This window comes from Henckelia pumila, chromosome 4 (genome assembly GCF_033568475.1).
Source record: "Henckelia pumila isolate YLH828 chromosome 4, ASM3356847v2, whole genome shotgun sequence".
Taxonomy (NCBI): Eukaryota; Viridiplantae; Streptophyta; class Magnoliopsida; order Lamiales; family Gesneriaceae; genus Henckelia; species Henckelia pumila.
Genome location: NC_133123.1, coordinates 110,202,294 through 110,228,478, shown reverse-complemented (window position 1 = coordinate 110,228,478; position 26,185 = coordinate 110,202,294). Strand labels below are relative to the sequence as shown.

Genomic DNA, 26,185 nt, shown 5'->3' with positions numbered 1-26,185 from the left:
GTGGTACTGCCAGTGGGGCTCCGGCCAGGGGTGGCCGGAGCAGGGTGGCCATGGGGTTGGAATGATGAGCCGCGTGAGTCCAAGTGAGGGAGTTGGGTTGCTTGGCTTGGGTAATTTCGTGCAGCCCGGGCAGGGATCGGGCAGGTGGGTTGTCCGGATCGGATCAAGTGTATTTGGGTCATATGTTATGGGTTTGGGTCCGGGTTATTTTATTTCGGGTCGGGTAATTTAATTAGGATTTCAAGTGTTAATTGGGCTTAAATTGTGTAATTGGATCTAAGTTGCTTACATTATTTTAAATTGGGCTTGGGTGAATTAATTAAGTTTATTGGGCTCAATTTATTAATTTGGGCTCAATTTATTTAATTGAACTTAAGTTATTTATTGGGCCAAGCTTGTTGGGTCAAGTCTATTGGACCAAGTTTTTGGGTCAAGTTTATTGGGTTAAGTATTTTAATTAGGTCAATATAAGTCTAATTGGGTCAATTTAAGTATAATTGGACTAGTCTAAGTATTTGGGCAAGGATAAATGTTAATGGGCCAGTCTAAGTTAATAGGCTTTAGCGAAGGGGCAGCAACTCTAACTAGTCAGTGGCAAGCAAAATAATCGGTAAATATATATTTAATAGATGTTTATGTATATTTTGATATAAGTATGATTTTTAGGAAAAATGAATTAAATATATATTTACGGGCAGAATTATAAGAAAAAATGATATTTTTAAGTTCATGATTCATGGATGTATTTTATGATAAGATTATGAGCATGTAAAGAAAATATTTTTGGGAAGTTGATGTGATTTGTGGCAAATACGGGACTGGAGATCGGGATACCGGGTCCGATGACCTTTACACTTATGTTTATGATTCTATGGATCCCTAAAGGTTGGGTGAAGTGGCATAGGAGGCATGGAAAAACCCCCACAGGTCGCCGCCACGTACGTTGGTTTTAGATTGATCAACCGCTTATGGTCACACTTCACTGATATGACCCACGGAAAAATGATTTTTATGATTATGACATGTCAATGCTTATGTTATGTATTTATGTTACGTATTATGTTTATGATCAAGATTATGTGACTTTTATGTTTATGATTCAGAATTATGAAAATGTTTTTACGATCATGCATGCATAAGATACTTTATGATATTTTTATATGATATGTGCTTGTATGCGATTTTAGTATATGGTATTTGTTATTACTGGGTAGAGCATGATGAGTCTCTAGGCTCATTAGATTTAAATGACATGCTTGGGTTTGTAGTTGAACTTTGAATTCCGCACTTCGTTATTGAACTTTCATGCATGGATTTTTAATTGTTCGAGCATTCTAAATTATTGGCATGCAATCAATTTATTATGTATTATATTTCGTGAAAATCTATTTTAAGTACAGTTGCATATATATATGGGCATATATGTAAATTAAAAAAAATTCAAGCATCGGGCGTCACAGTTCCTCTCAATAAATATCTGTTGTCTTGAGTTGTAAGTCTTGGAGAAAATTTCCGATAGAAAGTAAAAATCTATGCACTGCTACTGTTACGGCGTCTACAGTGTACAGATGATTATCTTCCCGAAATAGCTAACAAACAAATCTGTAGTCTTTTGATTGTGTTTGAGAATATTTAAGGATCAAGACTGACATTCATGAATATTCTGATAAGTGTTCGTTGTCCTTAACTTCAGTTGAGATCGCTTCGGTTGAGCAGCCTTGACTTGTTGAGAATTTCTTTAGTCATGATTCAGTCACGGTGCTCTGATAAGTCGTAGCTAGTCTTCATTCGTCAAAATCTCTGCTGAACTTAGACTTGGATTCTCCGATATATTCAGTTGACTAGTCCAATTGAATAAATCCAGTTGCGGTTTAGATTGTTCAATTGAATTACTTAACTTAGTTTTTTTTTTTTTTTTGTATTTAATTATTTTGTTTAACACTAAAACTTGATAATTAGTTTCCCAACAAAAAAAACAACTTGGATCTCCCCTCTAAACACTATGGCCATATTAACAAATGGATTTCATTTTTTGGAGTCTTTATTAAGTTTCGAATTTAAATTATTTTTTCAAGTGAAACAATATGTTTTCTCAAATCCGTGATTAAAATTTAAACCGTTATTTCATATTAAAAATTTTAAATTTATTAATAAAATCAAGTATTCAATGCAAACTTAACTAAATCAATTTGCTAACGAAAATAACTAGCCAAAATTTTGTGGGATTTTCCTCTCTACTACCAAACCTCTACGTTTCAGTTGGCTTCATATTTTCTCTCATTTGATTTCTTAAGTACATCTCAGAAGATATCAGATATTTTATATCCGGTATTGTCTGGTCAACTTAGTTTATATTTAATTTCCTTCATATGAATATTATAGATTTAAAAATCAGATGGACAAGCTCAGAGCTCCTTCTTACGCGATAGAGGCCGATTATGCTTAAATCAACCAAATCAAACTCAAATTTTAACCTAAGATAGACATCAAACCTGCTGGATAAAATTCAATTTGTATTCAACTATCATTATATAGTTTTTCCTATAAAACTTCACCAATCTACTACAAACAAACCCAAGCATGTCCAATAATTAAATATTTCAATCAGATACACTAAAACCCAAATAAAAAGTCAGCCCACTATGAAAGTTATGAAAGCCCAATGAGAAAATAAAATCTAGGCCCAATATTATGTTAAAGTCCAGATAATCTTCTCCAGTCAACCACTCCACAACCCTCTCCATAGCCCATAAGCAATCAGTACTCCTCCACCGGCTAGAGAGTTCAGGCTCGAAGCTCACCCGTCCGCCGCCATCTCCGCCGGCAAGCGCCCCCCTAGTAAGAATTTCTTCACCTTCTAGGGTCATGTCATGGCTTTCGTATCCTTCTTGTTCGGTAATGCATTTTCAATTCTGCAATTTATTTCATTATGGAGTTTTGATTCCTTAAATATGTTTCTGTTGGTAGCGCATACTTAATTGTAAATTCTTCATGTCGCCAAACATTTCATTTTCTGTTTTAAACTTTCGAGTTTCGAGGATGAAATATGGAACTTGTGTTGACCTGTTTATGTTTCTTGAAATTACTAATTTGCTAGATAAAATATTGTGTCGGGATTTCTTTCGTACATATATGCCCAAGGTGTTTAGCCAAACTAATTTTTTTCTACTTTTTAAAATTTAAAGAGATGTATATTTAAGAACTCTGTGCATTATCTAATGTTGATTTGAAGCTCAAATCATAATCTACGGCAGAACAAGGATGCAACCTCTTTGCATTTGGATATGGCATTCGGAAAACTTATCCGAAATCCGAAGTTATGCATACTTGCTCAATCTTTTGTATGTTTTTGTGATTACCAGGAAAGCTTCTGGAGTTGTTTAGTTTACATGTTTTGACTCAACGGCAAATAATTCTGAAAATGGCTGCATCTAATTCTTCTAGACTGTTTAAAGGTATGTGCTTTTATGATTTTGCAGTAATTACTGTTCTTGTGATAGTGCTGTGTTTTTTAATTAGTTATCTTTCATAACTGATTTATATATATACGTTGATCCAAAGATGACATAATTTATGAAGGCACTCAGGCCAATAGATTGGTCCAAGTTTTTATTTGAAGTCTGTTAGATTTGAGAAAATTTAATATTGAGCAGTGTGCAATCCAAGCTGCTGTTATATGGTGTAAGAAATGAATTTAACTGATTCTCATTTTGTAAATTGTAGTTGATTAAAATTGTATTTCAATGTGAAAAATCCAATCTTGTCTTTCTGGATTATCAGTTTTGGACTCCATTTGATGTTATATTTTGTTTGCAGGAGAGAGAAAAACTAGTTTTATCTTGATTGTTATCTGCAAGTAATAGAACACCATAGTGCAAGACAACATTTTACTAGAAGCTGCAATTTCATCGGGTGGAGCTGACGTATAAGTACAAACTACAAACTGCAAAAAATATTACTGAACCGGAAATTTAACAGAATTCAGTATTGCTCCTTGAGTTATAAGCTTAAGGTTGACACAACTAAAGGTGTCCAATGTTTACCCTTCCTAGTGTTTTGCACAAAAATATGCAAGTGGTTCAAAGTGAGATCATTTGGATTTTATATTATAGTGCAGATAGGCAACAGATTCTGCAATTTTCTGTTTCTGTATTCTCTAACCTTATCCGATATATGCACAATATCCAGCCTTATCGATAAGCTGTGTATTCAAACCATACCATATTTATTCGGGATTAAATAGGCATGTTTATCCCAGTCCTAAGCACACCCCTACCCCTCCTGTAAGCACCACACTTTCATCTCCCCCCTGCGTATATGGCTAAATCTAATGCTTTTACTCCTTGATATGGGAAAACCACAGCTGGTCGATCAATACTAGGTGGCCTCAGCAACAATTCTGTTGGGGCAAGCAGGCCATCGTATGATATGACATGCATGGATTTTGTATCTCAGGTTGGTATTGCATCAAATAGAACTTTACAACCATATGATGTTTAGTCACAATGGTTTAGTGTGTCCCCTTTTGATTGAATGTTTGCTTGCTGCGATTCCAAATATTTATGTTTTCGCTCTACATGTGGTATTGCTTTTGTTCAGAAGATCAGTTACTAAGTAGAATGACATTTGTGAACTTTTTACAAAAGTGTCACCATTTAGCTTTGACTTTTGCCTCATTCAAGTGTCATGATTTCAGGTTAAACAAGTAGGAATCCGATGTGTTCGTCAACTTATAGCTACTGCTAATGTTTTTTTCTATACCATAAGCTTCTAGATGTCGTGGTTATTTTAATATGGCATCAAAACTTGGCAAAATGGAATGACTGATAAAAGAAAGCTGGAAAAAAGTAGACTACCATGTCTCCCTAAACCCTAAGCTGTAAAAACATCAGCTGCATATGACAGGAGCAACAGCACATACACAGACTGTTTAACATATTTAAGGGTCATAGCTTATAAATTATGTGGCCTTAGGATACCGTGGAGCCGGTACAGACACACCATATAATGGTTGCCGTTTTAGACAATTTACTGTTTTTATTGAGTCTACACTCTACAAGGATCCTCTTTTTCCATGTGGATGATAAGGGAATGCCTGAGCCTGTTGAAAATGAATCATGCAAGTCAAAGAAGTTCGTAGTTTAAGACCCGTTAATATCAGTTCACAGAGGTAGTTTCTGGTGTGAATGGAAGTGGAAGTTGGTGACTTGAGTGGACTTAATGCTCTCTCTGTTGAATCCTTAATATTGGGAGCACCCGAAATTTTGTTGTATGATGGCAATAACATATATATTGTGGTGAATTAATTTAGCTCCCACATTTCAGAGAGAGAGCGATTCATAAAACCTGAGAAATAACCTTATTTATTTTAAAATTTTCAGAAATTGGGAAACTAACATGAATTTACTACTTCACAAATTTGCTCATAAGAAAACTTCATTTGGAAAATTTGCTAATGAACTTTATTTGGATATGTGTTTCATCAGCAACAACGAGCATTCATACAGATGAGGACCAATCTCAAAGTAGTGGACAATTCAGGTGCAAAAAGGGTGATGTGCATTCAGGCGCTGAAGGGAAGGAAAGGGGCAAGACTGGGAGACACCATAATTGCATCGGTTAAGGAAGCAAATATGGGTGGGAAAGTGAAAAAGGGTGAAGTTCACTATGCGGTTGTTGTACGTGCTGCAATGCAACGAGCTCGATGTGATGGGAGTGAGGTCCAATTCGATGACAATGCTGTGGTACTTATCAACAAGCAAGGTGAGCCAATAGGAACAAGAGTGTTTGGCCCCGTGCCTCATGAATTGAGGAGAAAGAAGCATATCAAGATTCTCAGTCTTGCTGAGCATATGGCATAAGTACTTGAAATGATTTTCTTCATGATTTTCGCGAAGATACAAGGCACCATCATGTTCACGCACTCAGATTCTCAGAATTTTGGACTTGTTACATAATTGTGCTATTTCAGAAAATAAATTGTTTTCTTAGAATTTTTCAAGACTTTCTACTCTGTTGTTTCTTATTGGCAAGGGAGATATTGGCAAGTTTTTTCCCTTTTAGCGACTTGATCAAGGTTAAAAGAAATTAAAGTTTAATGACATGAAATAAGTCATTTTGTTAACTTTCCCGCTTTAATTTGTCGAGAGTTTTTATAGTCATCCATTCAAAGAGATCTAAAAAAGTGTAACCATTAAACCAACATATCGAGCATCATACAGTCAAACTAAGATAACTCGTTGAAACAAATAAGCTGATCGAGATACTAGAATTCAACAAACTACCAATCGAGATACTAGAATTCAACAAACTACCAATCGAGATACTAGAATTCAACAAACTACCAATTTTGGACACCTCCGATTGTACCAAGTCATATCATTTTGCTAGAGATCAACTTTTGAGGAAGAGACGAGTACAGAACATATTCGAGCGACACAATCCATGCTGCAGCTAGAAACTGTCACCCCAATATTCATCTGAATTTTCTTGCTTTTTTGTTCTGGACAGCACTCTGTGGGGTTCGATTACCAAATTTGCGCTTAGTTCCCACCGGCAGTTTTGAACCACTAGCACTGCCTTTGGATTCCATCTTCCCAGCAGCCTTCAGAGCTTCCTTTTTCCTAGCAGCCACTGCTGGCCGTTTTCTCTTTGCCAACATCTGCTCCTTAGCAGGTTCAGATTTTGATTTTACCAGGGCACCAGTTCTTGCACGAGGAGCAGCCTTCTTCTGTGTGCCAGATTTGCTCGCTCGTACGCCTTGGTACGATAAGATCTCTTTGGATTTAACCTTAATATCACAACTTTCTGGAGTTCTGGAATTAACAGCAAATTTCTTAGCAGGATAACTTTCTGTCTCTGATATTGAAGGGTTCTTCCTCTTGGAGGGAGTGTCGCTTGATCTGGAGAGCCTGAGCCTACGATCCCGAAGCTTCAAGTTACGCAACGTAAGAATCGAGTTGGCAGCATCCTATATCGTCACCATTAATGAATTTAAGATAATTGTTTGGCAAGTCTATGATTGTAATTCAACAAGAGACATGTAAAAGCAAAAAAAAAAACAAAAAAAACAAAAAAAAAATGGTGCAAGCAATGAAAGCCTTGGAAAAAAAGATAAAACACACGAAACCAGGCTAAGATCGCCCTGGATTATCATTCCAAGAGCTCATTATTCAATGAGTGCCAGACAGCAGAAGTCAAAACGAATTGTGTTCGGGATGAAAATTAAAGTCATAAAATCAATAATATAAATCCTAAATAAATTTCTAGGTTCAGCCATGGAAAAAAAAATTGTTATAGCACTCAGAATCTAATCAATCCTTTGAATGATATGATAGATAACACAAAGTAGCATGTCAAAAAATAAAATAAAATGGAGCCAATTACCATTCCAAAGATTTTAAATAATTCATAGACGGTAATTTCGAAGATTGGATATGGAAAAGGAAACACCACATCATATTTGAGATAGAACATCCACATAGAAAATAATCAATGGACTTGAAGAGAAACTAAAAAAGAACCATCATTTGTACTCTAAACATGCAAATTGCCCGCATGTAATTTATACATTACAGATTTAAATATACCACAACCCATACCTTAGTTTTAAATAAGACATAAGCAATGCCTTTCCCCAAACTCGTACCAGGATCTCTGATGACCCGAACAGCTTCAATGCTGTTTTCTAGGTTTTTTATCCCAGAAAATAACTGATAAATCTCTTCATCCTGGATGTAAAAGGGTAGGTAAACACAGTTATAGTCGCATATAAGGGAAGAGTAGCAATATATTTTCAAAGGCACGTCTTACCTTCACGTCAAACGGAAGATTACCCACAAAAACAGTCCTTTTGTTGTCGTATAAGTGAGGATCATCTCCTTTCAATTTCTTACGTGGTGGGCATGCGCGGTCGACACGGATATGATTTCCACCAATCTGCATCCATGGTAGTTGCAAATCATATCTTCTTATTGTCATGTGCAACTCAATTTACATATAAACTTACACGTAAATATACACACATGCTTACGCGCGTGTGTGTGTGTGTGTGAGTACAATAACAATTATTCAATAACAGTAAACATACCACAGTCATATTGAGGATCAATGATGCTTGAGCAGAGTCCTCCGTTGTGAAAACAATGTAAGCATGAACGCTGTAAAAGTGGCAGATTATTTCACCAATGGGCATTGGTTAGACAACGACAAGATGAGAAACACTAGTGGCATATACATACAACCGAGTGTAGTTGATCTAGAAAGCGAAATGTAAACTTTTCAAATAACTTCGAATACGCCCAAAACAGGGAGTAAAGAAAAAAACACACATAATAAAATGAAAAAGGAAAAGGTATCCACCACCAAAACTTCAGCTCGCTGGATGGACCTATTGAGTGAGGATATCAACAGTATATATTAATAAGCATTTGGCATAACACAATGATATTCTATCTACAATCGCAGTGCGAGAAAAAAATGCGTTTATTTGGTTACGCTTTTGAATGCCAAAATAAATTTACAGAAGAAAGTTCCTTCAGTAAACAAAATCGACCAAAAAGATCAAAACTTTGACCAACAAAAATAGCTATAGCATTTAGCATCTAACCTGTCCCCATTTTCATTAAACCGCTTTTGAATCACAGCACCCTTTCTCGGAATTTTTCCCTGTAAAGAAATCAGCACCATTCCCATTTGTTCAGAAGATTGATCAAAGCATTCATACATAGCAATAAAACACCACAAATCGTACTAAGAACCAGAAAAGGCGAGAGCATACTCACATCCACTATCGGGACAGATCGAATCCTCACAGATTCGACCTCACCAAACTTTCCAAACTCCTTCACCAATTCTTTTTTCTTGATTTTCAGTGGCAAATTCCCAGCAAATACAGTCCTTAGAAGCTTACTTTCATCATCGAAACCTTCCTTGGATACCATAGTATCCTCCGGATTATCCATTTTCTTCCTTTTCCCTCCCACCACATCACTTCCACCCACATTTTCATTCACATGCGTCACACCATATCTCTTAGCTTCGTACTCCGCCTCCACCTCATCCCTTTTCCTCTTCTTCTTCTTGTTTCTATTCTCGACAACAAAATCACCAGTTCTGCCATCTCCCGGCAGAAGCGCGTTACTACCATGAATAGTTTCCAATCTAATCAATTCCGCCGTCTTTGGTTTTGTCTTATCCTCTCCCTTGATTGATTCGGCATCAAGATTGGAACTTTCTTTCCCCAATTTATCTTGCTTTCTCTTCTTCTTCTCCAGAGTAGCCTCATTTTCGACATCTTTTGCTCTCAAATCAGATTCTTGCTCTTGGAGTTTTCTCCTAAACGGATTATCGTCGGAGAAGAGAGAATTAGAAGACGAGTGTTGCTCGAGGATTCCGCCAAACAACGTTTGGAAACATGAAGCCGTATTCCCGGAAGCTTCGAATGGATTTTTGGCTTTGTTCGCCATTCAAAGATGAAAGGGAATATGTTCCAAACTAAGAATCTGGAGCAATGTTAGGGCTACGAATTATAAACGGGAAATTTAGATAAAAGGGAGTGCATTCTATCGTATTTAAATAGAAGGATTCATTGTTTAAATTACTAATATATCTTTCTATTTAACTTTTTTAAAAAACTTAAATTTATTTGTTTTTCCAAATATTTCATTATTCAACGTTTTCAGTTTCCACCCATCTTCTTTCTCTCATTTCCATTCTCCCTCCTCCTTTTCGCAGGTCACTTTTTTTCTCTCTAAATCCATTCTCATCCAACACATATCAAATTCCATGAATCAAATGGCTAACAAGGATCTGATAATATTTAAAAAATTTATATTTACTACAATTAAAAACTTGGGTCTTAGGTGTCTTGGGTTGACCCAAGGCTTGGGTCACCCTGGTCGACCCAAGGAACCCAAAGTTTGGGTAGCTTGGGTTGACCCAAGCCCTAGGTCAACCCAAACTCTGGGTTTATCCAAGGGCTTGGGTCGACCCAAGGAACCCAAGATTTGGGTAGCTTGGGTCGACCCAAGCCCTGGGTTGACCCAAGCTCTGCCCAGGGCTTGGGTCGACCCAAAGCTTGGGTCAACCCAGAGCTTGGGTCGAGCCAAGCTCTTCGGTTTTGGGTCGACCCAAGGTTAAACCCAAAGCTTGGGTTAACCCAAGCCTTCCTTGGGTAAACCCAAGCCTTGGGTTGACCCACGCTTGGGTTTCACTTGAGCTTGGCTAGATACATAGATTTGTTTGATCCATGATTCAGTGTTTGTTTTTTATTGTTCTAATGTATTTGTTTTATTTTTATTTTTTCATAGGTATATTTGCCAACAAAACTGGGCAGAAATGCAATTTTTCATGTGAAATTGACAATTGAGTCGAGATATAAAGAGACTGCCCAAAAGATTCATAACTATCTGAACAACGAGGAAATAGCAACGTTTTTTGATCAGTCACCATTTGGTAACCTCGTTAGGTATCACCGAGATTTTAATGTTTCAAGTCAAATTATGTGGTATCTAATGAGTAGCCAGATAGTTGATAACTGTAGTGATGATTTTTGGATGGTCGTGCGTAAAAGGCCAGTTAGATTTTCTATGTTAGAGTATTGTTTAATAACAGGTTTCAGCTGCAGTATAGAGCCGACAGATCTACCAGATGTAGAAAGTATCTTTGTCTCAAGATACTTTGTTGGTAAGTCTCAAATTTTTCTTAGTGATTTGGAGACAAAAATTACTGCCGTAGGACAAAATGAGACTGTGGGGATAGATGTGGAGAAGTTGAAGATGGCTAATCTTTACTTTTATTCTGCTGTATTCTGTGGGGGGAGTAGGAAAAAGAACATGAAGGTCGACCGTACATGTCTAAGGCTTATAGATGATTTGGATAGGTTTAATAAGTATCCCTGGGGTAGAATAGCCTATCATGATGCCGTCAAATCTTTGAAGAAGGACCTTTTAAAGAAATATACTTCCCAGGGACATGGTTGTAAAGAAGTTCATGGTAATTTTCTTCTATGTGGTTTTGTGCTGCCTCTGCAGGTATATCATTTTTTGAATGTTAAAAGTGACTTTGTTATTTTTATTTATAATAATAATATTGTTTGAAATAATTTTCGCAGATCTTGGCTTATGAATATTATCCTAGTGTGGCACAAAAGTTTGCCAAGAGAAAAGATATGGTAGACGGTTTGATTTTGCCCAGGATGTTTCAGTGGGTGACGAACATGTGGCCTGCAAATCGTGCCCCGTCTGATGTTGATGTTAGTGCAGCATTTGGTGCCTGTGATATAAACGTAAGTAATATTAATTAATTTGATATCGTAGCTGTGGACATAATTTTTTTTATTTATCTGATACGATTTTAAATAAATATAGGATTGTGTTGGATATTTGACTCCTACTTATGAGGAGCTCATGTCATCGTATTATACCACCGGTGTTTTTGTTGATTCTGCACCAGATGTCGTCACCACTCGGGTACTAGAGTTGTGGAGTCAGGGTAAGGCTGTTATATGCAGCCAGCACCCTCTCGAGCATGATGTCACTAGATCCAGCTCTAGCAACCCTTCTATTGAAGCCACTAGATCCAGCTCCAGCACCCCTTCTGCTGATGCCATTAGATCCAGCTCTAGCACTCTTCGTCCCATTCGTACGGGGCCTAGAGTCTACGTTGGAGCCAATCCTACTCGCCGCACATCATCCCTTGAGCATCGTTTTGGGAGGCGTTTGAGTGAATTGGATGATACCGTTAACTCATTGTGTCTTGAGATGAGAGCACAATTTATCGACACCAGAGCATGTATAAGGCAAATGAAAGCTGGTTTTGATGAGTTGAGATCGAGTTTGACTGAACAGATTAGAGCAGGTTTGGCTGAGATCAGGTCTCAGACGGCGGTACATGTTCAGAGAGATTATAGCATGGTCTATAGCAGAAGGCAAAAGAGAAAATCATCTGTACTTGAGGCAGACGTTGGTGAGTAATTTTTAATTAAGTTCATGTTGGAGAACGGGCGATCAGATCAATCAGAATTGATACCCGGTGCAGCGAAAGTTTAAAAATTTTATATGGAACGATTCCATAATGGGTATCAAAACTTTACGATTAAATTGTGTGTGTAAAAATTAAATAACAATTATAAATTTTTACCTCCAATCTCGAATCGAGATTATGGACAACAACAGATTGCTCTGCTCTTGTTGTATATCCCTGGAACTGATGGACGAACTGTTATTCAATCAGGTCCACGAACAGAGATTTAATCCCTCTGATAGATTGCACTAGAAAATCTATCAGAAGTTTCTACGAAGAGAATTAACGAATTTGATCCGTTAAACCAGACTGTAATTCAAAATTCAATGGCTGGATTTTCCCGAGTAGAGAGGGAGGGGGGCGGCCACTTTAGAGATAAAATAACTAGGTTTTCGAAAATTGTGACCTGTTGTGTGTAATTTCTGTACTGAAATAACTTATTTATAATGTAGGCCGCTAACAGCTTAGGGCCCATTAGTCATAAGTTCAAGCCCGACAAGCAAAGCCCGCATGTTCAGAAATTAATATAAAATTCATCATGACTCCGATTGATAAACCGATTTCACCAATGTGCACAGAAACCATTTCTGCACCTTTTAAAGTCAAGATAAATTTTTTTGAATCCGAATTCAGTGATTTCCAAAAATGTCCATCCCTATGTCATTTTAGGAAATCTTACTCCTCTACTCTTAAATAAGAAGTCCAACTTCTTTGTTCATTAAATTTAACTCTTTAAATTTAACTATCTCAACGGGGATTAAAAATCCATTATTCTGTGTGACCCTCAATGGTTCAGGGATACAACTAGCCGTGGGCTCACAACTCCTTGTGACTCGGAACAACAATTTCCGACTTGCCCATCGAATCATGGTAAGAGCGCCTAGCAACATCGCCCCATGATTCCCTAGGTATCACTGATAGTGCCTGCAAGAACCAATAGATTTTGGTTAGCGTACAGTACGGTCCCTTCATCCATATATCCCGATCGAATCAACAACCATTGGTAAATCGAGAGTCATTCGAGATTCGATAACTATGCAATACATCTTGAAGATCAAATAGTGACATCGCATGTGTTACTAAGAAACCATTTCTTAAAACACATCATGTACTCTGGCCAGAGATTCGTCACACTAATATCTCCTCAGATCGCATAGGATATCCACACTCGCAAGTATGTGGTGAATCCTTGACAACAAAGTATCGACTCCTATATGTGTTGTAACTGTACCCAATCCCGACACCTGATGACCCCAATAGAGTCGGTAAACGAGTCAAAGCACAGTACTAGCATATAGAATCTCAATGATGTTTCAAGTAGTAAGGACTAATGGTGTACAACCAAAACCGCGGACTTTATCCACTCGATAAGTGATAACCACTTGGAAAGTCCGGATAGGGTAGTTCGATCATTCATCATATGAATATCCATTTGCATGCTTCAAACATCTCTATGTTCCCTACCAATGAAATGTGGTACTCTGCATCGCAAATGATAGTCTCAAACTCGAGCGATCCTTATCCTTATTATCGGACGGCTCAATCGACTAGGAACAGTTTAGAATATACAGTGACTATAAGATGTGTTTCATGATAGACATCCCCATGTTCTACCACATCTTATATACACTATAGTATATTCAAGGTCTTCATCAAAACAACAATAGTATATCACAATATAACAATATGAAGAAAGATAAAGTCATTGCCATTAATAAAAGTGTAAATTATATTAAACAAAAGATTGTTTATACAAAGAGTCATCAAAGCCCTTAGCCACAAGTTGGCTCACCGGGCACCCACTCTTTCAATCTTCCACTTGCCCTAAAGCCAACTAGTCATACTACGTAGACCCATTGCTTCGCGATGTTTGTTAAATAATGGTCCTGGCAAGGGCTTAGTAAGTGGATCAGCGATATTGTCTGCAGAGGCCACTCTTTCGACAGTGATGTCTCCTCTTTCCACAATCTTCCGGATGATGTGGTATTTCCTCAGTACGTGTTTGGATCTTTGATGAGACCTTGGTTCCTTTGCCTGAGCAACGGCACCCGTGTTGTCACAGTACACCGGGACTGGACCAACAACTTCCGGAATAACGCCCAACTCTTGGACGAAATTCCTCATCCAAACGGCCTCTTTAGCAGCAGCTGATGCTGCAATGTATTCTGCCTCAGTGGTGGAATCCGCTGTGGTGTCCTGCTTGGAACTCTTCCAAGAGACAGCACCGCCATTGAGCATGAACACAAATCCAGAGGTTGACTTCGAGTCATCCACGTCACTTTGGAAGCTAGAGTCGGTATAGCCTTCCAATTTTAGTTCTCTTCCTCCATATACCATGAACATATTCTTAGTCCTTCGTAAGTACTTAAAAATGTCCTTCACGGCTTTCCAATGCATTTGACCGGGATTAGCTTGATATCTGCTCGTGACACTCAGAGCAAATGCTACATCCGGTCTGGTAGATATCATCCCATACATGATACTACCTATGGCTGACGCATATGGTACATGTGTCATTTTCTCTATCTCTTCATCAGTCTTGGGACGCATAGACTTGGATAGAGAAACTCCATGACACATGGGTAGATGTCCTCTCTTGGACCCATCCATTGAAAACCGTTTCAATATGGTGTCGATGTAGGTTGATTGAGTGAGTCCTATCATTCTCTTAGATCTATCTCTATAGATCTGTATCCCTAGAATATAGGATGCCTCACCCAAATCCTTCATCGAGAATCTACCTGATAACCATATCTTTGTTGACTGCAACATCCCTACATCATTCCTAATTAGTAGGATGTCATCAACATAAAGTACTAAGAATGTCACAGCATCCTTAACTACTTTCTTGTACACGCATGGTTCCTCCGGGTTCTTGATGAAACCAAAATCCTTTATTGTTTCATCAAATTTCTGGTTCCAACTTCTTGATGCTTGTTTTAGACCATAGATTGATCTCTGAAGCTTGCATACCTTATGCTCGCTTCCCATGGATGTGTATCCCTCAGGCTGCGTCATATAGATTTCTTCCTTAATGTCTCCATTAAGAAAAGCAGTCTTCACATCCATTTGCCATATCTCATAGTCATACCAAGCAGCTATTGCAATAAGGATTCTTATGGACTTGAACATTGCAACTGGTGAAAAGGTTTCATCATAGTCAACTCCTTGTCTTTGAGTATAACCTTTCACCACCAATCGCGCCTTGTAGGTCAATACCTTACCATCAGGCCCAAACTTTCTCTTGTAGATCCATTTACACCCTATTGGAACAATTCCATCGGGAGGATCTACTAAAGACCAAACTTGGTTTGTATGCATCGAATCGATTTCCGACTGCATAGCTTCAAGCCATAAATTTGAATCCGCATCAGAAATTGCTTCCTTGAAGTTTCTTGGATCACATCCAACATCGGGTTCATCTTGATCCCCTTCAAGAAGAAGACCATATCGAATAGGAGGTCTAGAAGTCCTCTCGGATCTTCTAAGTATAGGCATGTCTATCAATGGTTCCTGAGGTGTAGGATCGTTATTTTGTATTTTGGGTTCTTCTCGAATTTCTTCGAGTTCCATCATCTCGCATTTCTTATCCAATAAGAACTCCTTCTCCAAGAAGGTGGCATTCCTTGAAACAAACACCTTTGTTTCAGCAGGATGATAGAAATAATATCCGATTGAATTCTTCGGATACCCTACAAAATAACATAAGGTGGATCGACTATCCAACTTATCTCCCACTGTCTGCTTCACGTAAGCAGGACATCCCCAAATCCTCAAGTACGAATACTTAGGAGCTTTGCCATTCCATAACTCGTATGGTGTTTTGTCCACTGCTTTAGTGTGGACGTTGTTCAACAACAATACCGCCGTTTCAAGCGCATAGCCCCAAAACGAAGGTGGAAGCTCAGTGAAGCTCATCATGGATCGAACCATATCCAACAAAGTTCGATTACAACGCTCCAATACACCATTCAGCTGTGGTGTCATAGGAGGAGTCCACTGAGAGAGAATCCCATTCTCTTTCAAATAGTCCAAAAACTCGGTACTTAAGTATTCTCCACCTCGATCCGATCGAAGTGCTTTAATACTTTTACCTAGCTTGTTTTCTACTTCAGCCTTGAATTCTTTGAACTTTTCAAATGCTTCAGACTTATATTTCATTAAATATAAATACCCATACCTTGAATAATCATCAGTAAAGGTAATGAAGTAGGTATGGCCATATTGAGTACCAATTCTAAATGGACCACAAACGTCTGTATGGATCAAATCCAACAGATTTTGACTACGCTCAGGTTTCCCCTTAAAAGGAGATTTAGTCATTTTTCCTTTCAGGCAGGACTCACAAGTAGGTAGAGAGTTAATATCAGACATATCAAACATGCCCTCTCCCACTAGCTTGTTCATCCTCCTTGAGGAAATATGACCTAGCCTAGCGTGCCAAAGGTTTGCCGGGTTTTGACTATCGATTTTCCTTTTATTTGTTGTTGCCGGTTTATAAACATAATTTATTGGAACGTCTTTTAGTTTTAAGTTATATAGATCGTTTTCAAGTTGTCCATTTCCAATCAAACATTCATTCTTGTAAATATTGCAAATCCCATTCACAAAATTGCAAGAATAACCATCTCTATCTAGCATAGAAACAGAAATAATGTTTTTAATCAAATCTGGAACAAATAAAACATCTCTTAACAGTAACTTAAAACCGTTCTGCAAATTTAAATAAACATCTCCCACAGCTTTAGCTTCAACTCTGGAACCATTTCCGAGCCTCAGCTGGGTCTCACCCATTCTAAGCCTGCGACTTCTTGTCATCACCTGCAAATCATTGCAAATGTGAGATCCACATCCGGTATCCAATACCCAAGAAGTAGTATTAAGAGAAACATTTATTTCAATATAGAACATACCCTTCGCAGTTCGCAACTGCTCTAGATATTTCTTGCAGTTACGCTTCCAATGACCGGGCTTCTTGCAGTAATGGCAAACATCCTTGGACTTTTCCATGTTTGAAGCCTTTGTCTTGTACTTCTTCTCGGGTTCGATTTTCTTGGGTGGGGCAGAATGTTTCTTACCCTTTGTACTTGGCCCCTTCTTAGCAGAAGAAGAGGAGCCCACCAAGAAAGCCGGTTTATCCTTCTTTAAAGTGGATTCATATGTTACAAGCATATTGACCATCTCTTCAAGGGAGGCCTCTATCTTGTTCATATTGAAATTCACCACAAATCCGTCAAACGAAGAAGGAAGAGATAGAAGTAGTAAGTCCACGTTGAGTTCATGCTCCAACACCAAATCAAGGGTTACCAACTTCTGTATGAGCCAAATCACTCGTACCCCATGATCACGGACCGAAGTCCCTTCACGCATGCGACACGTCATTAGCTCCTTTACAGTAGCGAACCTTTCAGCCCTCGATTGAGCCCCAAAAAGTTCCTTGAGTTGTACGTGAATGTCAGCAGCATTCACGGTGTCCTCAAATCGCCTCTGGAGTTCATCAGACATCGAGGCTTGCATATAGCATTTGGCCTTGATATCATGGTCCCACCATTTATCAAGTTTGGCCAACTCTTCTGGACTTACATCAGCTGGTGCTTCCTTCGGAGGAGATTTTTCTAACACGTAGAGCATCTTCTCCGAAGTCAAGACAATCTTCAACTTACGAAACCATTCCGTATAGTTTGCGCCAGTCAATTTATTTTGTTCGAGGATCGAGAAAAGTGGATTACGCGAATTCATCTTTATGAAATACTGAAAAGAAACAGACAAATATCAGTGATTGTTTAATTAATTTACTAAGACATAAAATAGGCAAAATTTATTTTATGAATCTCACTCCCACTATTTTAACGATTTCACTACCCTCTAGTGAAAACGGGAAACTGTTTTCCTTAGTGAGAACATGGAGTCCAATTGACAAACTATGGTCCCGAATAATATCAGCCAACCATAATTTTCAAAAGGTAGAGCCCAATTGCTTCCAAAGCAACCTCCACGTTTTTACCTCATGTCCAATAAGGGCCCAATAATATGACGCCGTTTATTGTGACATGTCAAGATGACCCATCAATATTAAGTTGTGATGGACGGTCGCCATGTGGATCCCCCAATAATATGAGCCGATCCCATGGGAGTTCCACCCAACTTACAACATGTTTCGATCCAATGTACAGCTTTCCGACGAACGGGCCCCCCCAATAATATGAGCCGGACCGTATCCGCGGGTAGCATCTCATACATTGATCGTTGATGGAAGGTAGGAACATTTAAACAATTTTAAATTTCCTTTATTTATCTTGATATCAATTTTAAATCATATTTAAAATGAGGGATTTTAATTTTGAAAATTTGTCTCATCATTTTAAAAATTTTGTATGCTTGCCGGATTCACACAATTTTGTCTAAAACATGCATACAACAATAATATCACATATTATATAGGATGATCGATTCCATTTCTAATCGACCCGTGGTTTCCAATCACGAGTCTTAGTCCAATCCTAGGTAATATGCAGTATGCAAGGCAATCCTATTACATTGAGCTTCCAATTTACATTTCTTCTGTCTTTATTGTCTGCTGGGCCCACCTCCGTCTTCAAATCTTCATCTCCCACTAAATCTAATGTATTTACTATAAATAACAATGACAAGTAGGTGATACATTTTTAAGGGGTGGGAACGGGCCATAAACCAAGCCCACTTTTATTACATATGACAATTCATATTGGGCCATAAACCAGGCCCATTAATAAATCCAACAACAATAAAAACAAATGTAAATTCCTAACATACACCTACAAAATTGGTCATGGCAATCGATCATCCTTATCCAATAACATTTAATTCAAAATTAATTTATTGGATAACATGCAATGGCAATTTAAATTAAAAGGATAAAATCATATTCCATATATAAAATCTTATTTTACATACAAAATCATATTTTATCTTTTTATCAAATAAAATCATATTTTACATATAAAATCCAATTTTATACATAAAATCATATTTTACTCAATATATCCATAAGATCATATCTTATCATCAATTGTACCAAAAATAATTAATTTCATAAAATCTGATTTAACGGAAAAAATATTTAAATTTTCCAAAAATTCAAATTTATCCAAAAATCAATTTTAAAAATTTCGGACTCGAACAATTCGATCCGATGCCTCGTGGACCAATCAAAAACAATTTTCGATCGGACCAAAAATAGAATTTTAACATATTAAAATTTAATTTTAAAATTAAAAATTAATTTTTTCGCGGGCCGCCCGGGACGTTCCCGGGCTGCCCGCGCCCCAAAGGGCTCGGGCCGGGTAGCCCGGCTGCCCCTAAGGCAGCGACGATCGCTGCCCCCCCCCCCCCCGGGCAGCGACCAATCGCTGCCCGAGTTTTGCCCGAAATTTTTTTTTTTATTTTTAAAATATTTATTTTGTTTCAAAAACCGAGGCTTAAAATTTTTTTGTACAATCGATTAATTTAATCGCTTGATCTGAGCAACCTGGCTCTGATACCACTGTTGGAGAACGGGCGATCAGATCAATCAGAATTGATACCCGATGCAGCGGAAGTTTAAAAATTTTATATGAAACGATTCCATAATGGGTATCAAAACTTTACGATTAAATTGTGTGTGTAAAAATTAAATAACAATTATAAATTTTTACCTCCAATCTCGAATCGAGATTATGGACACCAACAGATTTCTCTGCTCTTGTTGTATATCCCTGGAACTGATGGACGAACTGTTATTCAATCAGGTCCACGAACAGAGATTTAATCCCTCTGATAGATTGCACTAGAAAATCTATCAGAAGTTTCTACGAAGAGAATTAACGAATTTGATCCGTTAAACCAGACTGTAATTCAAAATTCATAGGCTGGATTTTCCCGAGTAGAGAGGGAGGGGGCGGCCACTTTAGAGATAAAATAACTAGGTTTTCGAAAATTGTGACCTGTTGTGTGTAATTTCTGTACTGCAATAACTTATTTATAATGTAGGCCGCTAACAGCTTAGGGCCCATTAGTCATAAGTTCAAGCCCGACAAGCAAAGCCCGCATGTTCAGAAAATTATATAAAATTCATCATGACTCCGATTGATAAACCGATTTCACCAATGTGCACAGAAACCATTTCTGCACCTTTTAAAGTCAAGATAAATTTTTCTGAATCCGAATTCAGTGATTTCCAAAAATGTCCATCCCTATGTCATTTTAGGAAATCTTACTCCTCTACTCTTAAATAAGAAGTCCAACTTTTTTGTTCATTAAATTTAACTCTTTAAATTTAACTATCTCAACGGGGATTAAAAATCCATTACTCTGTGTGACCCTCAATGGTTCAGGGATACAGCTAGCCGTGGGCTCACAACTCCTTGTGACTCGGAACAACAATTTCCGACTTGCCCATCGAATCATGGTAAGAGCGCCTAGCAACATCGCCCCATGATTCCCTAGGTATCACTGATAGTGCCTGCAAGAACCAATAGATTTTGGTTAGCGTACAGTACGGTCCCTTCATCCATATATCCCGATCGAATCAACAACCATTGGTAAATCGAGAGTCGTTCGAGATTCGATAACTATGCAATACATCTTGAAGATCAAATAGTGACATCGCATGTGTTACTAAGAAACCATTTCTTAAAGCACATCATGTACTCTGACCAGAGATTCGTCACACTAATATCTCCTCAGATCGCATAGGATATCCACACTCGCAAGTATGTGGTGAATCCTTGACAACAAAGCATCGACTCCTATATGTGTTGTAACTGTACCCAATCCCGACACCTGATGACCCCAATAGAGTCGGTAAACGAGTCAAAGCACAGTACTAGCATATAGAGTCTCAATGATGTTTCAAGTAGTAAGGACTAATGGTGTACAACCAAAACCGCGGACTTTATCCACTCGATAAGTGATAACCACTTGGAATGTCCGGATAGGGTAGTTCGATCATTCATCATATGAATATCCATTTGCATGCTTCGAATATCTCTATGTTCCCTACCAATGAAACGTGGTACTCTGCATCGCAAATGCTAGTCTCAAACTCGAGCGATCCTTATCCTTATTATCGGACGGCTCAATCGACTAGGAACAGTTTAGAATATATAGTGACTATAAGATGTGTTTCATGATAGACATCCCCATGTTCTACCACATCTTACATACACTATAGTATATTCAAGATCTTCATCAAAACAACAATAGTATATCACAATATAACAATATGAAGAAAGATAAAGTCATTGCCATTAATAAAAGTGTAAATTATATTAAACAAAAGATTGTTTATACAAAGAGTCATCAAAGCCCTTAGCCACAAGTTGGCTCACCGGGCACCCACTCTTTCAGTTCACATAAGAGAATTATGTATTAAAATTGTTATTTTAATTTTAAGTTGTTTGATGTATGCTGTTAGGTGTTGATGATAATATGATCAGGGAATTGTTTCCCAAAAATAGTCGTGTTGAGCTGCCAACTATACCAGAGGAATCCTTTGAAGGTGAGTTAATGCATTTTTTTACGTATATATTTATGTATAGCATAACATAATAAATGATCAACTTTATGTTTTTAGATATTCAGGTGACTCCTAATGCGGTTATGTCAGGTTCTGAGGCAACCACGTCGAGAGGTTGTGACGGTGTGAGGCCATTTGTGGAGTACTTGACTTTCAAGGTAAACAACTCGTTGGCTCGAGTTAGAGCATCGATGCTCGTAAGTTCACCTAGCAGAATAAAAGGATTTTATGACAATTATGACAAGTCGTTCTACAAGCCCATGACAATCGCAAATTCGCCCGTCACGATTTGTATAAGCATTTAAAATTCGTGAACATTTGTAGATCAATTATTTTTTATCTTTGAAAAATATTCTTCTGTCGAATTTAGCTCATGGGTGAAGCTCTCCGTGGATTACTCGAGATTCAGCTAAAACATCCTGAAGTGATGTCACCAAACATGTCCCTGATGGATAGGCATTTCTATGTGTCGATGTTCGTGGTGGATGAAGTTGAAAACCGAATTCTCAAAACAAATGTGGTAGGGGTGGTTAAAGGGATGGATCCAAAATGGCCTTGTGTCTCCTGGGCAAAGGCGCGAATAATCCTCATCCCAGTCCATAGAGATGGATGATGGTTTTTACTAAAACTCGTTGCAGGGGTCAATAAGTGCACTATATATGATTTGCAGCGAAAGCACGATCCTAAGTGCAAAGATCTGGATGAGGACATAGGGCCTATACTTATCAACGTTGCTCATCTGCTATCTTTTGTTGAGAACAACCCACATCCTGAGAGGTCATGGTCAATAAAAATGTTTGATGAGTTCAAAGCCCAGATTAAACAGTACGTTATCATATCTCTAATGTGTAATATGTTTATCATTGACAGATGACTAATAGTTTCATATATTTTTTATTTTACAGTGAGGATTCAGGAGCATTTGTCCTCGCCGTTGCTGGATATGCTTTATCCAAGAAAAGTGATCACCTAGTATTAAAGTTAGATGACAAACTTGTAACTGAGTTTAGATTTTTTTTACTCTGTAATATGTTTGATAATCAATGGACTATTCATTGATCTTTAATTCTTTTTGAATTGATGAATTTAAGGTTTTATTTTCACAATTATGTTGAATCCACTGGTTTAACGATTTACAACCATGGTCGACCCAAAACTCATTGGATTGACCCAAGGCTTGGATCACCCTAGGTCGACCCAAGGAACCCCCAAGGTTTGGGTAGCTTGGGTTGACCCAAGCTATGGGTTTACCCAAAGCTTGGGTCGACCCAAGCCTTGGGTTGACCCAAGCTCTGTTACCCAGGTCTTGGGTCGACCCAGGCCCTGGGTCGACCCAAGACCTGGGTAACAGAGCTTGGGTCAACCCAAGGCTTGGGTTGACCAAGAAACTTCTTGGGGTTGTAGGCTTGGGTTGACCAAGAAACTTCTTGGGTCAACCCAAAAACTCTTGGGTTGACCCAAAAACTCTTGGGTTTGACCAAGAAACTTTTCACGAGTATTTTATATAATGATACATATTTTAATAGTTGAATCTAGTCGTTTAACGATTTTAATATATAATCTTTCAAGTTATAACATATGTATCCGTTATTTTTATGAGTATGTTATATAATGATATATGTTTTAATAGTTGAATCCACTGGTTTAACGATTTTAATGTATAATCTTTCAAGTTATAACATATGTATATCCTATTTTCACGAGTATTTTATATAATGATACATGTTTTAACCGCTGAAGCTACTAGTTTAACGATTTTGATATATAATCTTGCAAGTTATAACATATGTATCCGTTATTTTCACGAGTATGTTATATAATGATACATGTTTTAATAGTTGAATTCACTGATTGAACGATTTTAATATATAATCTTTCAAGTTATAACATATGTATATCCTATTTTCACGAGTATTTTATATAATGATACATGTTATAGTTGAATCCACTGGTTTAACGATTTTAATATATAATCTTTCAAGTTATAACATATGTATCCGTTATTTTTACGAGTATGTTATATAATGATACATGTTTTAAATGTTGAATCCACTGGTTTAACGATTTTAATATATAATCTTTCAAGTTTGGGTAGCTTGGGTTGACCCAAGCTATGGGTGTACCCAAAGCTTGGGTCGACCCAAGCCTTGGGTTGACCCAGAAACTCTTGGGTTGACCAAGAAACTTCTTGGGTCGACCCAATTTTTTTTGGACAAGATATTTTTTTGACTTATTATTACAAAACACAAAGGTTGCTTCTATGTTTTTTTAACTCATTATTACAAAACACAAAAGCTACTTTTATCTTTTACTAAATTCTCCAATCGAAGGAATTCTATTTTGTTTTTTTCTACCCACTTTTTTTTGTAGACAAGGAGGTAATACAACTGGAAAATTAATGTTAGGTGGCCATTCACTTTCTTCCGGAACTGGATAGACAGTCTCTAAGTAAGCCATACACCATGTCATCGTAGAATAATACTCTGAACACAATTGATACAAGTCAATATTCGCTAACCAACTGGCTGCAATGGCATGAGCACATGGGAATCTATCAATATCAAAAACTCGGCAAGTGCATCTTTTAGATTTCAGGTCCACAATGGCCGAGTGTCGACCACTCCGAACATCAAACTCAAGACGGCCCAATTCAAAAACTTGCATTCCTTGGGCATCAGTGAACCGGTTGCGAAGAATTCCCTCGATGGTAGGGGTCAGATTATTGTTAGCTGCAACTGATGCGTTACGATATCGGACAAACCAAGATGATGTCAGTCTCTGCAATGAATCTAAAAGTGATATTATAGGAAGCTTTCTCTCTTCAAGTAGTCTAGCATTGATTGATTCAACCCCGTTTGTCGTCAAAATATTGTAACGAGTATTTGGGCAATATGCTCGAGTCCATCGATCAAGTGTATCTCTTTCGTCCAAAAACTGCGCAGCCTCAGGATATCTCTTCCTAAAATCACTGTATGCAACATCAAACTCATTTTGCTTATAAATTTTTTCAATCTGCAAAAACATTTCCGTTGCGCCCTTTTTTTTGCACCTGGTTTTCAAATTCTGGGATAAATGCCACACACAATGACCATGATGTGCATTTTTATAAACACTAGAAACAACATTAATTATTCCCTGATGTCTGTCTGAAATTATCACCAGATCAGTCGAGTCTGGTACTACTTCTAACAAATTCATCAAAAACCAACTCCACGAAGAAGTAGACTCATCATCAACAATTTCCCACGCCAAAGGATATTGATGATAATTTCCATCCTGTGCGGATGCCACAAGTAAAACACCATTGTACTTGCCTTTCAACCATGTACCATCAATTGACACACATTTTCGCATGCTTCGATATCCCCTGACACATGCACCAAAAGCAAGAAACATATACTTGAATCGATTTTTCTCGTCAACACATATGTCTGTTATTCCTCCTCAGTTCATCTTCTCAACCATGTGCAAATAACAAGGCAGTAGAGTAAAACTCTTGGTAGGATCACCTTTCAAAATATTGTCTGCTAGTTCTTTTCCTCTCCAAGCCTTGTAATATGATATATCAGCATTCATATTATTGCGCATCATCGCCATGACCGCTTTCGGTGTTATTTGTACTGGATTACCTTGAAAATTATTCACCAACATATCACGAACAACAACCAAACTAGCTCCACGGATTCTCTTACGCCTCCCCATCAAATCACAAGTATGTGTATTGCAATATGTTCGAATGGAGAATACATGTGAATCTTTCATCTTTGAGGTCCAGATTCTCCACTTACAATTAGCCACGGTACATTTCACAGCATACACCACCTGACTACTTTTTACTGTCTCAAATTCAAAACATGCTTCCAAACTGATTCTTCTTAACAAATTTTTCACCGCATCTCTGTTTGGAAATTCTTGACCAACAAACAAGTTTGAACCATCTGTGAATGAAAATGTGTCATTAAAAATATCCACATTTGCAACCATATCTGACTCATTTCTTGCAATCACAACTGTCTCATTACTTGCAACCATAATTGGCTTGCTATCAATATCCACAGTTGCAACCACAACGGCCTCATTATTTGCAACCACATTTGTCTCATCAAAAGCCTCACTAATATTATTACGATCCAAAGAAACAATATTCAAATTAAAATAATCATCATAAGAGTTTTGATCATTATAATTAGTATTGCCTTCATCAATATCAACTTCATGCACATTATCAGAAACATCCAAAAAACCAACAACATGTTCAATTTCAACTTTAAGCACTGGCCTCGTTTTCGGACAACCAAAATACAGATATGCTTTCAAATCTTGATCATTCTCTATATAAATCGGTTGAATGTTGCACGACAACTCTAGAAGGTAACTCAACCTCAGGTTGGCAGATCTTCTATTTTCCCAGCTCTATATAGTTCACGATTTAAATTTTCAAGAAGAAAAAAATCATCATATACTGGAATAGCAGCAAACTTTGAATTCGATCCGGGATTCCATTTATATACGTTTTCTTCACTCGCTTCCCATCTACCATCGAAATGAACAACTATTACCGTAGGCATAATCTACAAAATTCACATAAATTATAAGAATAAAACTATTTTAATCACAAAAAATAAC

General features: G+C 37.6%; 3 protein-coding genes across 4 annotated transcripts; 1 reads left to right on the top strand and 2 right to left on the bottom strand.

The window, feature by feature from the left end:
• Nucleotides 1-2,736: 2,736 nt before the first annotated feature.
• LOC140864922 (large ribosomal subunit protein uL14mz) lies at nucleotides 2,737-6,001 on the top strand. Of its 2 annotated transcripts, none has more exons than XM_073269333.1 (4): nucleotides 2,737-2,838; nucleotides 3,363-3,455; nucleotides 4,364-4,455; nucleotides 5,487-6,001. In XM_073269333.1, exons 2-4 carry the CDS (start codon nucleotides 3,422-3,424, stop codon nucleotides 5,859-5,861), a joined length of 501 nt encoding a protein of 166 aa, XP_073125434.1. In that variant the 5' UTR covers nucleotides 2,737-2,838; nucleotides 3,363-3,421; the 3' UTR covers nucleotides 5,862-6,001. The 2 variants fall into 2 exon arrangements, with proteins under 2 accessions (XP_073125434.1, XP_073125433.1); XM_073269332.1 differs by having other exon boundaries at nucleotides 2,757-2,895.
• A 174-nt stretch (nucleotides 6,002-6,175) lies between these two features.
• Nucleotides 6,176-9,562, bottom strand: LOC140864243 (uncharacterized). The gene is made up of 6 exons (XM_073268289.1): nucleotides 8,784-9,562; nucleotides 8,609-8,667; nucleotides 8,090-8,159; nucleotides 7,813-7,938; nucleotides 7,602-7,730; nucleotides 6,176-6,970 (listed from the first exon to the last, which is right to left on the bottom strand). Exons 1-6 carry the CDS (start codon nucleotides 9,465-9,467, stop codon nucleotides 6,476-6,478), a joined length of 1,563 nt encoding a protein of 520 aa, XP_073124390.1. The 5' UTR covers nucleotides 9,468-9,562; the 3' UTR covers nucleotides 6,176-6,475.
• Nucleotides 9,563-23,860: 14,298 nt separating this feature from the next.
• LOC140861541 (uncharacterized) lies at nucleotides 23,861-24,913 on the bottom strand. Its single transcript, XM_073264564.1, has one exon. The coding sequence runs from the start codon at nucleotides 24,911-24,913 to the stop codon at nucleotides 23,861-23,863; it is 1,053 nt and encodes a 350-aa protein (XP_073120665.1).
• Nucleotides 24,914-26,185: the final 1,272 nt, after the last annotated feature.

What these genes read in the sequence shown, in the direction of transcription:
- LOC140864922 (XM_073269332.1), top strand. Translation starts at nt 2,871, where the DNA reads ATGGCTTTCGTATCCTTCTTGTTCG. An exon ending in TTCTTCTAGACTGTTTAAAG is followed by an intron (nt 3,456 to 4,363) that starts GTATGTGCTTTT and finishes GGAAAACCACAG; the next exon opens with CTGGTCGATCAATACTAGGT. An exon ending in GCATGGATTTTGTATCTCAG is followed by an intron (nt 4,456 to 5,486) that starts GTTGGTATTGCA and finishes GTGTTTCATCAG; the next exon opens with CAACAACGAGCATTCATACA.
- LOC140864243 (XM_073268289.1), bottom strand. Translation starts at nt 9,467, where the DNA reads ATGGCGAACAAAGCCAAAAATCCATTCGAAGCTTCCGGGAATACGGCT. An exon ending in TGATCCTCAATATGACTGTG is followed by an intron (nt 7,939 to 8,089) that starts GTATGTTTACTG and finishes CCATGGATGCAG; the next exon opens with ATTGGTGGAAATCATATCCG. An exon ending in ATCTTCCGTTTGACGTGAAG is followed by an intron (nt 7,731 to 7,812) that starts GTAAGACGTGCC and finishes TTTTACATCCAG; the next exon opens with GATGAAGAGATTTATCAGTT.
- LOC140861541 (XM_073264564.1), bottom strand. Translation starts at nt 24,913, where the DNA reads ATGCGAAAATGTGTGTCAATTGATGGTACATGGTTGAAAGGCAAGTAC.